Genomic DNA, 16,521 nt, shown 5'->3' with positions numbered 1-16,521 from the left:
CACTGCATGTCAAACCTATCCCACCCACCTCTGGTCTTCATTAGGACATACATGTGTATACATTAAATGAGTGCAGCAAATTTAAACAGCTTCTCAGCATAATTTCCAAAACAAACACTGCATGGTGAGGCAGAAAATCTGACTTTTGTTTCTGGTTTTCCCATTTCATTCTTACTATAAATGTTAGACTTACTTGATGATTTTCTCATTGCAGAAAAAGTAATGTCAGCCTGTAAAAATAAAGAGAAAAAAAGTTTAAGAAGCAAATACATATATTGTGCTCGTAGCTATTTATTTTGTATGTTATATAATTAACAAGAAACCATACAATTAACGAAGAAGCAATATACAATAATTATATGCAACATTGGGTCCTTTTACATGCCTGCACCAGTGTTACATGTTTCTGGGCCTTCAGCAGTACTCTGCAGGTTTTCTTCTGAAAGTTGCTACTGAAAGTACTCCTTCCATCTGCTTTAAATTTGCTGGGCTGATCTGCAGGTTGTTACTGGCATCCCTTACAAAGGGTGTCTGACTATTTTTATCTTTCTGTCCTTGCCTTGAAAGCTGCTAGAGTTTCTCTGTACCATCTGCCAAGTCGCTTTCCAGAAGCTGGTAGAGTGCATCTCATGCCTTGTTCTTTGCTACTGCAAATCCTCTCTTAGACTCTTTGCTAGCCAACCAGTATTCCTTCTTATCCTTGTCCATATTTTCTATCTCCTACTTACTCCCGCATTCTTTTCTTTTGATGACTTCCTGGACTTCTACATTCCACCACCAGCTTTCCTTAGGTACCTTACTTCCACACCTGGCTCAGCCACACCTGTGCTTTTTTTTCATTACCAGTTGCACTACACCAAACCTAGCTGATATATATGAGGTTGGACATCCTCTGTATCCAGGAGAGAAGATGGAAGGGCAGGTCTGCAAAGCCACTTATGCTGACCTCTTTATGGTTTTTTTTTTTTTTGAAGAACAGATAATTTATGATGAGTCCCACAATATTTATTTAGAATCTATGGACATCTGGAGACATTATTTGGATGATTGTTAGTTGGTCTGGAGGTCTGATGTTACATATTTGTTGGAGTTTGTGGAATACCTTAATGATAATAAATGGGGTATCCAGTTTAGTATACATCATGACCCCAGACAGGTTACATTCCTGGATATCTTAGTTACTGTTGAGGAAGATGGGACTTTGAGTAGTTGTATTTGTAGGAAGCTTCCCCAGGTAAATACTCCTTTACACATGAGTATCACCCCCCACATGTTATAAAAAATATAAAAAAATCTCAGTTTATGGGATTAAAATGAATATGTTCTTCTGAATTGGTCTATAATGCTTAAATGCAGGACATGGTGAAGAGGTTTTGTGAGAGGGGATTTAAGCACTCTGATATACAGCATGTCTGTGACTCAATAAAGAAAGTTGGTAGGGAGCAATTATTACAATACCAACCAAGAAAAGATTTGGTTGGACCCCCTAGGGTTATCATCAGTTTTGATTATAATACTATTTTTTTCATGGATCTGGTTCAGACATACTGGTACATTTTATTAATGGATGATTGTTTAAAAAAGTATTACCTGACAGATGTCTTTTTTTCTTTTAGAAGGGCAAAGACTTTGGGTGAATGGTTTAATCACTATAAGAAAGGTGACTTATCTAAACAACCTTTGGGACAATTGACTTTAAGGGGTGCAGTAGTGAAAGGTTGCTATCCTTGTGGTCATTGTAGTTTTTGTAAATATATTCCTAAGGCTGAATGCTTTTCATTTTCTAACACATCAAAGGTGTAGCAAATTAATATTTTTGGGAATTGTGATACAGATTGGGTCGGATATCTGACCACATGCAGTTGGTCAGCATTTTATGTTGGACAAACTTTATGCTCATTGAAACTCAGGATTTTGGAACATTTTAGTGGCATTAGATGTACCAGAAATCCAATGCTTTATACAAACATACTTTACATCACAAAACTGCAAGGTTTTATTTTGTTATTATTGATACAATTGTGTAAGGAGGCTAGCACACTATATTAAATAATAAAGAGAAAGGTTGGACTATCAGGCTGCGAGCTTCATCCCTCCTGGATATAATGAGAATCTGTAAGAGACCAATCATTTGTAAGAGGTGTGTATTTAAGTCTTGTAACACTGTTTGTTGGTAATGAAGCATTGATGAAGGCTAATTAAGCCAAAGCTGATATGCTGTTATGGCAGAATAAAGTTATGTTTACTTTGTAAGGAATTGTGCTGTTATTAACTATTTATTCACCACAGTGTGAGGAGTGCTGGCTGCTGTGTTGGTGTACATTAATTGGTCTTTTTGCCATTCACCTGGCCTTACTTGCAAGGATTGTTTGAGGTTTGCCAGAGTCTACTACCCAGGAGGAGAATAAACAAGAAATGGTGTGGGAACTGTGGAGAGGGAAAGGCTTCAGAAGACAGTCAGGAGGTGTCATCAGAGTTACTGACAGACTCATGGCAATCAGACTCCGGTGTAAGGGTAGAGACCTATTCATAATCTCAACCTATGATAGGGCACTATTCATAATCTCAGCCTATGATAGGGCACTATTCATAATCTCAGCCTATGATAGGGCAGTATTCATAATCTCAGCCTATGATAGGGCACTATTCATAATCTCAGCCTATGATAGGGCACTATTCATAATCTCAGCCTATGATAGGGCACTATTTATAATCTCAGCCTGTGCTCCACATCAGGGTTGTAATAAAGAGGAAAAAACTGCATTTTGACAGCAGTTGCAGGACCTACTAGATAAAGAGGGACAACAGTAATTGATGTTGATAATGGAGGACCTGAATGCACATATCAGGACAGACAGAACAGGATATTAGGACTGCTGTGGTCACATTGGGACAGACAGAACAGGAAATGAGGACTGCTGTGGTCACATTGGGACAGACAGAACAGGATCACTTCTCAGTCTTCTCTCTCACTTTTTAAAAAGAACCTAAAACTATACTTCAATAAACACTGGCTATGCTCCTGTACTAACCCAGACTAATTATTTTCCTATCCTCTATACCTCACCCTACATCCTTTCTTTTCTTCCATTCACATATTCTTTAAAATACTATTATACAACATATATGTATCTTGCACCTGATCATGTAATCACTAAGTGTTTTGCAATTTGTATGTACCTGTGGGTGGTGGGAGGGGGGATAAAAAAAAAAAAAAATATATATATATATATATATATATACATATACATATATATATATATATATATATATATTTTTTTTTTTTTATTATAATTAGCTTTTGTAATACTTGCTGTTTTATAATATCTGTAATAACTTCTGTTTTAACTATGTATGATTTCTTGAAGCTTTTCTCCCCGGGCCTCTACTGAAAATGGACATGTATCCAGCTAGACTAGCCCGGTCAACAAATGTAAAATAAAATAAAATAAATAAATAAATACATATGAAGACTGTTGTGGTCACATTGGGACAGACAGAACAGGACATGAGGACTGCTGTGGTCACATTGGGACAGACAGAACAGGATATGAGAACTGCTGTGGTCACGAGTGGTATATATATTGGATTATACAGCCTATAATACTTCTATGCTTATGATGCTGAGTGAAACGGACACTTATAAAGAAATCTGTGACAGTGATCTTACAAAAATTATTTTTTCTGTACATCAAGAACTCTATGACTTCCTGATGTGCAGACAACTAGATCAAGAATTATATCAGTATTTGTTGATAGAACAACCCAAAATTCCCTATATAAAGGGATTACCAAAGATACACAAAGGGATAATTCCACCACCTTTAAGACCCATAGTAGTGGGGGAAGGATGGGTCACTGAGACTATGTCTGTTTTCATTGAGAAGAAACTTAGACCTATTATTAATGGGATAGATTCAATCTTGAAAGACACCTATGAATTATTAAAGGCCCTAGACAATCTTGAAGGTGGTATCTCTAGAGAAACTATTCTCATTACTATGGATATGAAGAACCTTTTTACATCTATTCCCAATGGGTATGGTTCTGAAGCCATTAGGAATATCTTATTTAAATATGATTGTTATAACAATGATGAGAAGATTTTGTTAAATGCCATCCTAGACCTTATATTAAATAACAATGTTTTCAAATATGACAAGAAACTATATTTGCAACAATGGGGGGTAGCCATGGGCACCCCCTGTGCAAATAGCTATGCAAACCTTGTCGTATATTACTGGGAATGCATACATTTGTTTAAACACACTTATTTTAAGAAGGTACTTCTATACAAAAGGTTTGTAGACGACATACTCATCCTATGGAATGGAACCTTAAATGAGTTCCTGGTCATGATAGATGACTTAGAAAGGACGACATCTTTTTTCAGGTTTACATTTGAACATTCGTTGAACAACATAAATTTTCTAGACTTAACCATCACTAAAAATGAGCATGGAAAATTGGACTACACCATCTACAGAAAATCGTGTTGGAAGAATACCTTGTTAGAATTTACTAGTATGCATCCCAGACATATATTTTTGAACATAGTTAAAAGTCAATTTTTGAGGGTCAATAGGTTATGTAACGAACAAGAAGAAAGAATTAAACAAATAGATAGGTTGAATAACATGTTCATAGAAAGAAATTATAATGAACATTTAATACAACAGGCTAAAACATCAGTGTTAGGAACCCCCACCCCCTATATATCAAGCAAGGCTTATGGTGAGACATACTTTTTGTCTAAGTCATCGAAAGAGGTTATACCTTTCTTAACAAGATATACTAGTGATAATAGTAACATCACAAGTATTATTCGTAAGAACTGGGGTATATTGCTCACTGATAGTGAAGTTAAAAGTATTGTTGGAACAAAACCCAAATTCCTATACACAAATAGCAAGAATCTTAAGAGATTGTTATGCATTGAGAAGTTGGGATGTGAGATATATAAAGCTGATACTAAGTTACAGAGGAATTTAGTAGGGGAATCATGTCACAAGCAGAAAACAGGAACTTTTCCTTGTAATCGATGCAATATGTGTATATATATTTCGAAAGAGACAGGTTTTACACATCCTGAATTAAATGTTAAGTTTGAACCTACATTTAGAGCAACATGCATCAGCTCTAATTTGATTTATTTAGCCAGTTGTTTGAGCTGTGATGCATTCTACATTGGGATGACCACGAGACCCCTAAAGGAGCGCATTTATAATCATATTCATGATATCAAAAAGAAAGACCCAAAAAGCGCTTTAAGCAAACATATCCTAAATAATACAGAACACAGCTTTAGATTCAGGATACTGCAGTTGGTACATCCCAATGGTAGGGAAGGTGACACTTTTAATGACCTTGAAAATATAGAGCTACAATGGATCCTAAAATTCAGAGCACATTATACTCCAGGTCTTAATCAGTATGTGAGCCTTAGATCAGTCTTGAAGAAAAGAAGTCTGAAATAACAGTTTGTTCTCCCATATTTTACTACTGGCAAAATGATTAGTGGTAACATCTAATGAGTTTTATAGCTGATGTAACTAAAATGTTACTTCTTCCTTCAAGGATTTTGCTATTGGATTTTTTCCAATATTGACATTATAAATTCCTGAATATATATAGTAATAAGATATTTTTCTAATAAATTCCCTTTTAAAAAATTTTTTCATTTTTTCACTATTCGCTTGAAATATGAGATGTAGCTTATATGACAAGCTATGAGCTTTTGGCATCAATGTTCATCATTATTATTATTATTTTTAAATATGTTTTTAACGGATTTTCTGTTTATTGATTCTTGGATGTGATATATATATTTGTATATGGATATAGGATTATTGTTTTTCTTTTTTGGCTCTGGTGTAGTACATATATTTCCTAATGTTTCTCTGTTTGGCTATATATGATGATGAATTTGACAAATAATGAATATAGTTCGTATATATATATAACACCACAATAGGTATAAAGTGACCACCTATAAATTTATAATTCTTATATCTCATCATGTCTGCATAAGTTCTATTATAAATAGTTTTAATTTCGGATGAATACAGATTATTGGTGATATTAATAGACTGCTTTTACTGAACTAAACGCGTTTTCTTAGTGCAAGTATTGACGTTTATAGCGAATGTATTTTACATTATATACTACTTAGCACTTTGAATGCGATTCTGCTCTATTAAGTAAACACAATATATATACGGACATGAGCGTGATGACATCTACTAAGAAAACATTTGATTTTTGTATTGGTTATTATTTTATTTGAATAGATATTTGTAAATGAGTGATTTATTTGACCTTATATCTACATACGTATTTTAGCCTGAGCATGTAATGCAGATAGAGATTTTTTAAAAAATTTTTCTTAATACTGACTAAATAGTCTATTTTATTTAAATTATACATATTCTAGGATTTTGGGTTTTTGAATAATGTTGGGCTACTAATGATTTTGCTATATCCTTTATGGAAAGGTTGTATTTATTTGAAATACTCTAAATGTTTTGTTAACGAAGATGCTGTTTTCTTACAGCAACAGGAAATGCATTCTTTGATTTTGTGTTGAATGATAAGAGTTGCTAAGAATACCTAATGACATACTCTGCCTAGCCAATTAGGCTATTTAATTATTGGTTAATTGGTTTAGAAACACTATATAAGAACTATCATGTTTAAACTGAATTTAGATCTGAAGAAGCGTACATTGTGTACGAGAAAGCGCTCATCATTCCTGTTCTTTTTTGGTTATAATAAAGAAGTGTTTTATCTGCTTTACCATCGTGGAGTTCCTCATTCCTGTTTTATCTACCTGAATTTTTGCTTTTGGAGGTGAGGACCTTGGAGGTTTCATTGCTGGGATTGTGTCACGTATATATATATATATATATATATATATATATTAGGCTAACTATGAGAGTATACAAACTCAGAGAAAAGGGAAAATGTGCTAAAAACACAAAACTCTTACTCTTCCTACATTACAAGACACCAGTAACCTTCCTGTGATAACGATGAGCAGTGACCAACTGCCCACTGCAATAACTGTGAGGAGTGACCAACTGGCCACTGCAATAACTGTGAGCAGTGACCAACTGGCCACTGCAATAACTGTGAGTGGTGACCAACTGCCTACTGCAATAACTGTGAGCAGTGACCAACTGGCCACTGCAATAACTGTGAGCAGTGACCAACCGGCCACTGACAGACACAGATTTTTCTAGTTATTTGCACTTTTCAGTCACATAATCTTGTACATCATGGTACTAAGACTCAGCACAGGAAGTTTTCCCTAGACTGAGACTGAACTAGGTCCAACAGGATCACTGCTCTCCCCCAGATAACAAATTCAAAATAAATAAATTAAAATAAATGACTTCCATGTCTTGTGTGACAGAATTATTTTAAGCAAGTATTTTAATGAACTTTTGTTTTCATTTTTTTATTACTTGCTTTTATATGCATTTTTACTTGGTCATTTGTGTGATTTTGATTTTTCCTTTGTTTTTTTTTTTCTATTTTCTTTTTTGTTTTGTTTTTCAATTACTTGTTTTTGGGCTTTTTTGGTGTAAATTAGCTGTAGGTATAGCTTTGTGGAAGGAGACGTTTGATTTTTTGCTATACATTTTTTGTTGGTGTAGGGCAGGGATAGTGTCTATTTTTTTCTTTTTTTTTTGAAGTACATGCATTCTAAGAATTTTTGATTATTTATGCTGTAAGAAGAATCCATACCATTTTAAGGTGAAATTGTTACTACTATACAAAATATAATCATTTTCATACCATCTTAAAGAGATTCATCTTCTTTTACTGAAAGTTATGTTACCCAGTTTCAATCTTCAAACAAATACACTCCAATACATATGAAGAAAGGAGTTATAAAAGGACAAATCATATGACTTAGTAGATTAACTTCTGATAATGTTATTTTTCAAAAGGAAGTTTTGTTTTTGAGGTCAATTTTTCTAAATAGAGGCTATGATCTAGAATGGTTAAAGAGGATAGAAGGTGAAGTCATGACATTAAAAAGTGGGGTTGCTACACCTATTTTGCATTCCAAGGATGTTATGGTTGGTCCAGTGAATGACAAAAATATAGGTACACTTAAAAATGAAGCTAGTGAATATGAGATAGTACTTCCCATACCTATAGTTAGTGAAATGTGGCATATTAAATATGGAATAGAGAACAATTGGAGAATAATCCTTAGAAACAAGGAGTTAGTGGCAACATTGGGAATGGTACCCAGATTTACTTATAAAAAAGTAATTAACATTAAGTTCATGTTAGAATCTGGAAAGGATAAGACCACTAGCGACAATTGTACATGCACCAATAAAAAGGGTACTTATAGTTGTAGAAACTGCAAACAATGTAGGTTTATAAGTAACTCTTCTTTTGTCACTATAAGTCACTCAAAAGAAACATTCTGGGCCAAAAATTATTACAACTGTAACAGTGCTTATGTTGTTTATATAGCTACCTGTATGTCATGTAAAAGTTATTATATTGGTAAAACAAAGAGAAGTTTAAAATGCAGAATATATGAACACAATTTGGCTATTAAGAAAAAGGACAAAACAAATTCATTAGCTAGGCATGCACTTTTATGTCAAGAATTTAAAAAGTTTGAATTTTCTGTATTAGAAAATGTTGACAAGGCTTTATTTGCTGGTGATTTAAATAATGCACTTGAATGCAAGGAAGCATTTTGGCAATTATTGCTGGGTGCGGATAAAGCAGCTGGATTAAATGAAGTTATAAATTTGAAATGCTTTTTAATATACAGATACATTTTATAGTTAAGTTATTTTATTAACATTTGTATTTATATTATAAGGTACATTATTATTTTTATGACTATTAGCATTAATTGGCAATTGATGATGTCATTTCCTATTTATAGTTGTTTAATATAAAAGGAAGGGGTAGGGTCAAATGTAATGTTTCTGATGAAGTTCACAGTATTAAAAGTGGATGAAAGCGCTAATTTATTGTCCGAGTGTGGCTATTTGGATTGTGTTTTATTGCTGGGTGTTTGAAGTTTTTCATTGGTGTCCTTACAGTTTTATCCAGTTTCAATCTTCAGCACATCCAGTAATCCATAGCCCATTTCCCCTTCTACATCACAGAAAACTGATTAATAGGTTCATAGATTTGCACTAAGCTATTGCTACATGATCAAAATGCAGTATCTCGAGACTATAAAGGCGAAAGACCGGAACCTCGAAAGATGAGAAGCGCGAAATTTAAAAGGTGTAGAAGTGGCTGACGGCTATGCTAAACAAAGACAAGTATCTGTCACTGCCGAGTGTTAAATAGTTTCATTAACATGCAGCCTGTAGATGGTAAAGGTTTTACGTTGCCATGCTAAATTTGAGCATGTATTAAAGCATAGATCAAGTTATGCATGTTTAGAATTTTTGATGGCTATTGCCAGATTACTGAAGATTTGAGATGAGAAGAGGATAAGTCCTGTTGTTGGAGAAACTGATGAATATTTAATTTGGATTTCTGGCGTGCGGTTTAGCACAGAAGCCGATATTCTTAGCTGGCGTGCTCCTATTTTGTTGTCTGTGCACTGCAGTTGTTATGTTGCACTGGTTCTTGTTTATTTAATATTTTAGGATGGAGAAGGAATAATTGTCTGGTTAATACATTATTTTATTATTTTTCGAGCTTTTTCAAGCTTTTCATATTGCGTAGCTGCTGTTTGGGATAGTTTCGGTGTTTTGCTTATTCAAGATTGTGCGGTTTCGGTCTTCTGGTTTCGGCTTTCCGCATTTCGAGTATGTAGCAATTCGAGCTTGTAAACGGGAACCATGTATATATATATATATCTACATATATATATATATATATATATATATATATATATATATATACATACATATATATATATATATATATATATATATATATATATATATATATATATATATATATATATATATATATATATCTACACACACACAATTATTTATATAAGGTATATTTATATATGTATATATATATATATATATATATATATATATATATATATATGATACCAACTCCAGGATAATACTACAGTGTAGAAAAGGTCATGTTGGGCAAGCATTTACTTGCCCTGGGAAGAATTCACTATTCGGGTATTTCATTTTCTCAATTTTTGTCTCAAGAAAATGACATTCAATGATATGGTCTTTCAAATATTAGAAGAGGATCCATATATATATATATATATATATATATATATATATATATATATATATATATGAAAATATATATCTATATATATATATATATATATATATATATAGCTGTCTGTGTGTTTATGTACACACACACACACACACACACACACACACACACACACACACACACACACACACACACACACACACACACACACACAGATAAAAATATGCAACCATATAGCCAAACTGGAGGCTAAGCTCTCTCAACTCAGTACTGGAGAAACCTGTCAGGAGGAGAAGGAAACCACACTCACTACAATTCCAGTCTCACATAGACCTACCATGACAGCAAACCAAACACATAAACACACAAAAACATACTAGGAGGCTTTAAATAAAAATCTGCCTAAGCAGCAGAGACCTCCAAAGCAGACACCCAAGCATCCGCTACCCCAAAACAAAACACGTGCAACACATAGCTCACAAAACCAGTGTGCCAAACAGTCACAGCCCTTAAGGCTAAACAACACACCTGATACACTTGTAATAGGTGACTCTATTGTCAGGCACACTGACGTCCCGCTCACCAGGCTGAACAAGGAGAAGGTCACGGTGAGCTTCCTGTCGGGTGCTAGGATCCGCCACATAACACAAGCAATCAGGTCACTCCAAGGCAAGTACAAATATGACTCAGTCATTGTCCATGCTGGTGTGAATGACCTGAGACGTACCTCCCTGGACTACATGATAAGAGACATAGAGGAATTCTCTGAGCATGTGGCCCAGGCCGGTATGACCCTGTCCTTGAATAGCATCTTACCCTCACCAAGAATGATGCCACAATATGAAGACAAGATGATCAATTTCAACAATTGGCTTAAGTATTGGTGTCATTCAAAGGGGATCCAATGCCTGTCAGCCTGGGATGACATGCTCGACAGGCCACGATGCTTCACTAGGAACGGCTTGCACCTGTCACCCATGGGCTTTCGGATATTGGCAAAGGCTCTTGCTATCCCCATAGTGCTTTTTTTAGGCAAGGCTCAAAAGACAAACCCACCTCCATAGGTATCACAAGGGATAAGAAACTAAGATTAATGCTACTCAACGCCAGAAGTCTAAACCTCAAGATGCATGCACTCGAAACTCTCCTTAGCATGGAGAATATCGATATCTGTGCAGTAACAGAAACCTGGTTCAAGTCTCCCGAGAGCACCCCAGCACTATCAGGTTATACCTCATACCATGCTTTTCGGCCCCAAAACTTGGACCGAACCAGGAAAGGAGGGGGAGTATCAATATTCGTCAAAGGTACCCACACCTCCAGGTTGGTGGCACAGCACGAAGCATCAGAGACTATCCATGTGCAACTAACAGTGGGTAAAACTGTCTTCCAGTTTATAGCCTGCTACAGACCACCCTTCCAAATCCAGGAACCCCACTCGGCCTTCCTGAGAACACTGGAAAATATGCAGGTCTCTCCAAACACCATTATATTGGGCGACTTCAACTACCCAAACATAGACCGGGAGCATTACTCTAGCTCCAACACCCTAGCTCAAAGGTTCCTAGAATTTATAAACTCAAATGCTATGGAACAACTTGTTACCACTCCCACAAGAGGGGAAAACATACTGGACCTGATCATCACCAACATGGGGACTCTATGCTCTAGACCAGAAGTGTATCCCTCACTGGTAAGATCAGACCATAAACTAATCTCACTGGATATTCACATCCCGACCACAACCCCTGCCCAGAAAACCACAGTGAAAAACTTCTCTAAAGCAAATTTCACACTCCTCAAAACCAAGGTGGAATCCTTCAAAGCCCCCGGGCCTGTGGAAAATACGGCCCAGACCGGAGAATCCTTTATAAACACATTCTATGAACACCTTCATGAATGCATGGATCATGCAATCCCAAATAAAACCAAGACCCAATCCTCTAAAGGCAGACGTCCTGTCTGGTGGACCCCAGCCATAAACAAGCTATACAATAGAAAGAGGAAGCTACTACATGATAGAGCAAAATCCCAAAAAGGGAAGGCATCTCTGATCAGTGTTAGCAAAAACTACGGGCACTCAAAATTATCTAAGGCCAGCTTAGAGAGAATAATTGCATAGCACACTAAGGATAATCACAACGCTTTCTTTAGTTATGTTAGGAACCTGGGTGGGAATTCCCAGATATGCTCAGAATCAGTCCTAAATGACAAAAAATACACTGAACCCACAGACATTGCCAACATCCTAGCTGACAGGTTCAGCGCAAACTCCTCCCCACTAAAGGGCAAATATCTATCCCAGCAGAGTGCTGCCCCCCTGACATCTCAGATGCTCAGGTAAGAGCCGCCCTCTCCAAAGCAAAAAACACACCATCAATGGGACCAGACAGTGTCCCGGGCTGCATCCTACATGAACTCCAAGAAGAGCTAAACCCAAACATAAAACTACTGTTCAGTCTCAGCCTTACCACAGGATATGTACCCAAAGAGTGGCGTACAGCAACAGTGGTCCCTCTCCACAAAGGTGGTGCCTCAACGGATCCTGGAAACTATCACCCCATAAGCCTAACTAGCTTGGTCTGCAAAGCTATGGAAAGGATCATCATGAACCTCATAAAAAAAGATATTCGGGACCTACAGACACTGGATCCTACCCAGTCTGGCTTTGTTAAGGGCAGATCCTGCCTCTTCAACCTGGTCGATTTCTTTGAAACAGTCACCAAGGCCATTGACGAGGGGAAGGTGATCCACACAGCCTACCTGGACTTCGTAAAAGCCTTCGATACAATACCCCACTCGGGCATTATAGATAAGCTCACCAGCTTAAATATAAACCCCTATGTCACTAGATGGGTTGCAAACTGGCTCAAGGACAGAACCCACATGGTTAGAATTGCTGGAGCCATGTCAGACTCCAAACCAGTTACAAGTGGCATCCCACAAGGCTCAGTCCTGGGACCACTCCTGTTCAGTATATATTTCTTGGAGGTACAGGCCAACACGGAAGGACTGTGGCTGACCAAGTTCTTAGATGACTGCAAACTGGGCGCTATAATCGACTCTCCAGCCAACACAAGCATCCTCCAAAAGGGCCTCATAGAAACAGACAACTGGTGCCAGAGCCATGGCCTCAAGCTAAACACCAAAAAGTGTATAGTCATCCCCTTTGGCAAAAACAAAGTGCCCACAAATTACCACATAGGTGGTAATCCATTAAGTACAGAAGAAGTAATTAGGGACCTGGGGACCCAAGTTGATAGCAATCTCTCATTTGACAACCACGTGGCTAAAGTGGTTAGAAAAACATTTTATATAGCCCACCTAATCATTAAGGGATTCACATCTAGATCAGGGGAGGTCATCGTGCCTCTTTACTCATCCCTCATCAGGCCCATAATTGAGTACAATGCCCCTTTTGGGATGTACCTTACCAGACACCTGCAGCAACTGGAAAGACCCCAAAAGTATCTCACCAAGAGGATCAAAGGGCTCAAACAGATGCCATATGCTGCCCTGTTAAAGAAACTCCAGCTCTACTCAGTGGCATACCACCTGCTCAGAGGCGATCTGTGCCTGACGTATAAAGCCATGTCCAACCCGGAATTAATGGACATGCTGCACCTCAGAAAATCCAAATCCCATCAAGCTACGCGCTTGAGAGACTTGAATCTCAGCACTGAAATAAACAGGACATGCTGGAGGGACAGATTCATAACCCAGAGGCTCCCTTCACTCTGGAATAAAATCCTAGTCCAGGTTAGGCAGAGTCCCTCATTGACTCTCTTCAAGAGGAATCTTGATGAGTGGATGGGGGATCATAGGTTTACCCCGGGTATCACTTCTGTGTCACTGTTAGACAGAGGCACAGTATACTAACCTCGAAAAAGGGCATAGCAAAATTAATTTAAAATGGGTGGCGAAAGCCAAACACACTCTGGCTAGGCTTATAAATGCCCTAGGGCAGATAGCCTAGTATTAACCTATGAACCTATATATATATATATATATATATATATATATATATATATATATATATATATATATATATATATATATATATATAGATGTATGTGTGTGTGTGTGTGTGTGTGTGTATCTTCTTCTTCTTCTATCAGCTTTTCTCGGTTAGGGGTCGCCATGGCAGAACTCTGGTCCACTAATGATTGGCAGTAGATTTTTATGGTGCTGAGGTGCCAGCTCGAGGCCCAACCTTCAATGAAGGCACGCCCATTCATGCATGTCTTTTGAATGCAACTTGACCGCGGGGAGGACATGCAGACTCCACACAGAAGGCACTTCAGCTGAGAATCGAACGGGAGACCCTCTTACTGTGAGGTGACAATGCTACTGCTGCACCACCACTGTATATATATATATAAATATAAAAAAAAAAAATAAATATATATCTATCTCTCTCTCTCTATATATATATATATATATAAATATAAAAAAAAAATAAATATATATCTATCTCTCTCTCTCTATATATATATATATATATATATAAATATAAAAAAAATAAATAAATATATATCTATCTCTCTCTCTCTCTCTCTATATATATATATATATATATATATCTTATATACAAATAAATATATATCTATCTCTCTCTCTCTCTCTCTATATATATATATATATATATATATATATTTTGTTTTAATACAAACATTTCTGAGTATAATATATTTTAAAGACACAAGGCATTTTTATAAGATTACACTTTTTTAAAGATGTCATTAGCAAAAGCCATCAAGGACCAACTCACACGAGTTGCATCACACATGTTTCACAAAACAAGGAAGGGAACTAAAACACCTACAAACAAACATCTTTTAAAAACTGTAAAATCATACATTAAAAAGTCCACAAAATAAACAGGACATTTGCTATATACAAAAATGCCTTTGAGTGTAGCCATTATAGGGGAATAATGGACTTTTCAGTTATAGGAAGGCCATCTGCCATCAGCATTAGACTTGCCAACATCCATGGGCTGTCCCTTGTTTCTCTTTAATGTCTCTTGAAACAATTTCAGGTTCTAAGAATTCCTTAAAATATTTTGCTTATATAGCTGTAGCACTATTTACCGTATTCATTTTTCAGCAGCAGTACTCAACATCGTCAATGCCAAATAATTTTAAAATATTATCAGCTTTTATATGGAGTATAACATGAGGGGAAAATGTTAAGCACTTTGATTAACCTGTGCTAATTTCCCAGCTCATGTTTAACCTTTTCTAGTCACTGATAGTCATACATTCTTTTTTAATTTTTTTTTATTTGGTTTTAAAACAATAAATAAATAAATCAATTATAAAACAAATAACTATTTACATAGTTCACAGCTGATCAATACATCAAAGTTATACATAACAATAATTAATATTTTTCAAGCAAGTCTTTAAGTTTAAGATTTATATGAATGTGTAATATTAGAAGTTCCTATCTTTATAGTATGTAATTCACTACTGCAAACAGTTTTGCCATGCTAATAAATTCAACACTAGAGGGGGTAACTTCACTTTCCAATTTTTAGTAATTATTTTTCTGGCTATAGCAAAAATAGTCCAAAGAAGAAGCACTTGAGTGTTTGGAATTATCTCATGAATTAAATTGGAGCATTAAATAAAATTAAAGATTTAGAAATATTATATCTATCTGACTATAGAGCTTGAATAAAGTTACTAATTTCTTTTCAAAAAGGGGAAATGACTTCACATTCATGTACCATGTGCATCCAATCAGCTATTATTTTAGACTCACATCTTCAGCACTAAATTCTATTTGATTTATACATAATTGTAATGTTGTTAGGAGTGACAAAAGATCTGTGTAAAAAATTCCAAGTGAATATATCCAGTATAACAAAGATATAGTTTTATCTTTAGATTTTAATTATTTTATTGCATTATTCAGACAAGACTTCGTTATTAATTTTTGAGGAGTAGTTGCAATAGGAAGTGTCTAAATATTAAATCTAACTTAAGAATTTTATAAATTTGTGACAAATCTGATTTATTTTTTCTTGCATTATTATTGATATTTATTAAGAATTCCAATAAGTTGGGGAACTATTTCTTATCTAGGTTAAATATCTTATTAATCTCTGTGTTCAGGAAGTCTCTAAATATTTGTAAAATTAACCAATTTTCAGATTCTTGATTATATTTCGACCTTACATGTTCAACATTATATATATATCAGTACTATTTAAGAATTGATGCCAATAAATGAAGTTACTTTGTTATTTCCACACTAACATTTTGTTGAAGTCATGAGTTTCTAAGCAGTCATTTGTATATGCAATTGGAAACT

General features: G+C 35.6%; 1 protein-coding gene across 1 annotated transcript in view; it reads right to left on the bottom strand.

Moving 5' to 3' along the window:
* The window catches only part of PLEKHS1 (pleckstrin homology domain containing S1), a 452,990-nt gene that overhangs the window by 186,701 nt on the left and 249,768 nt on the right, over positions 1 to 16,521 (bottom strand). Inside the window, exon 3 of the mRNA XM_044055523.1 lies at positions 194 to 230. Coding sequence (XP_043911458.1) covers positions 194 to 209 — 16 coding nt within the window. The 5' untranslated portion in view covers positions 210 to 230. The remainder of the gene's footprint in view (positions 1 to 193; positions 231 to 16,521) is intronic.

The sequence above is a fragment of the Protopterus annectens genome, chromosome 14.part0, assembly GCF_019279795.1.
Source record: "Protopterus annectens isolate FY-2018-M chromosome 14.part0, PAN1.0, whole genome shotgun sequence".
Lineage (NCBI taxonomy): Eukaryota > Metazoa > Chordata > Ceratodontiformes > Protopteridae > Protopterus > Protopterus annectens.
The sequence above is the reverse complement of the archived record's forward strand: the minus strand, read 5'-3'. Positions and strand labels throughout refer to the sequence as shown.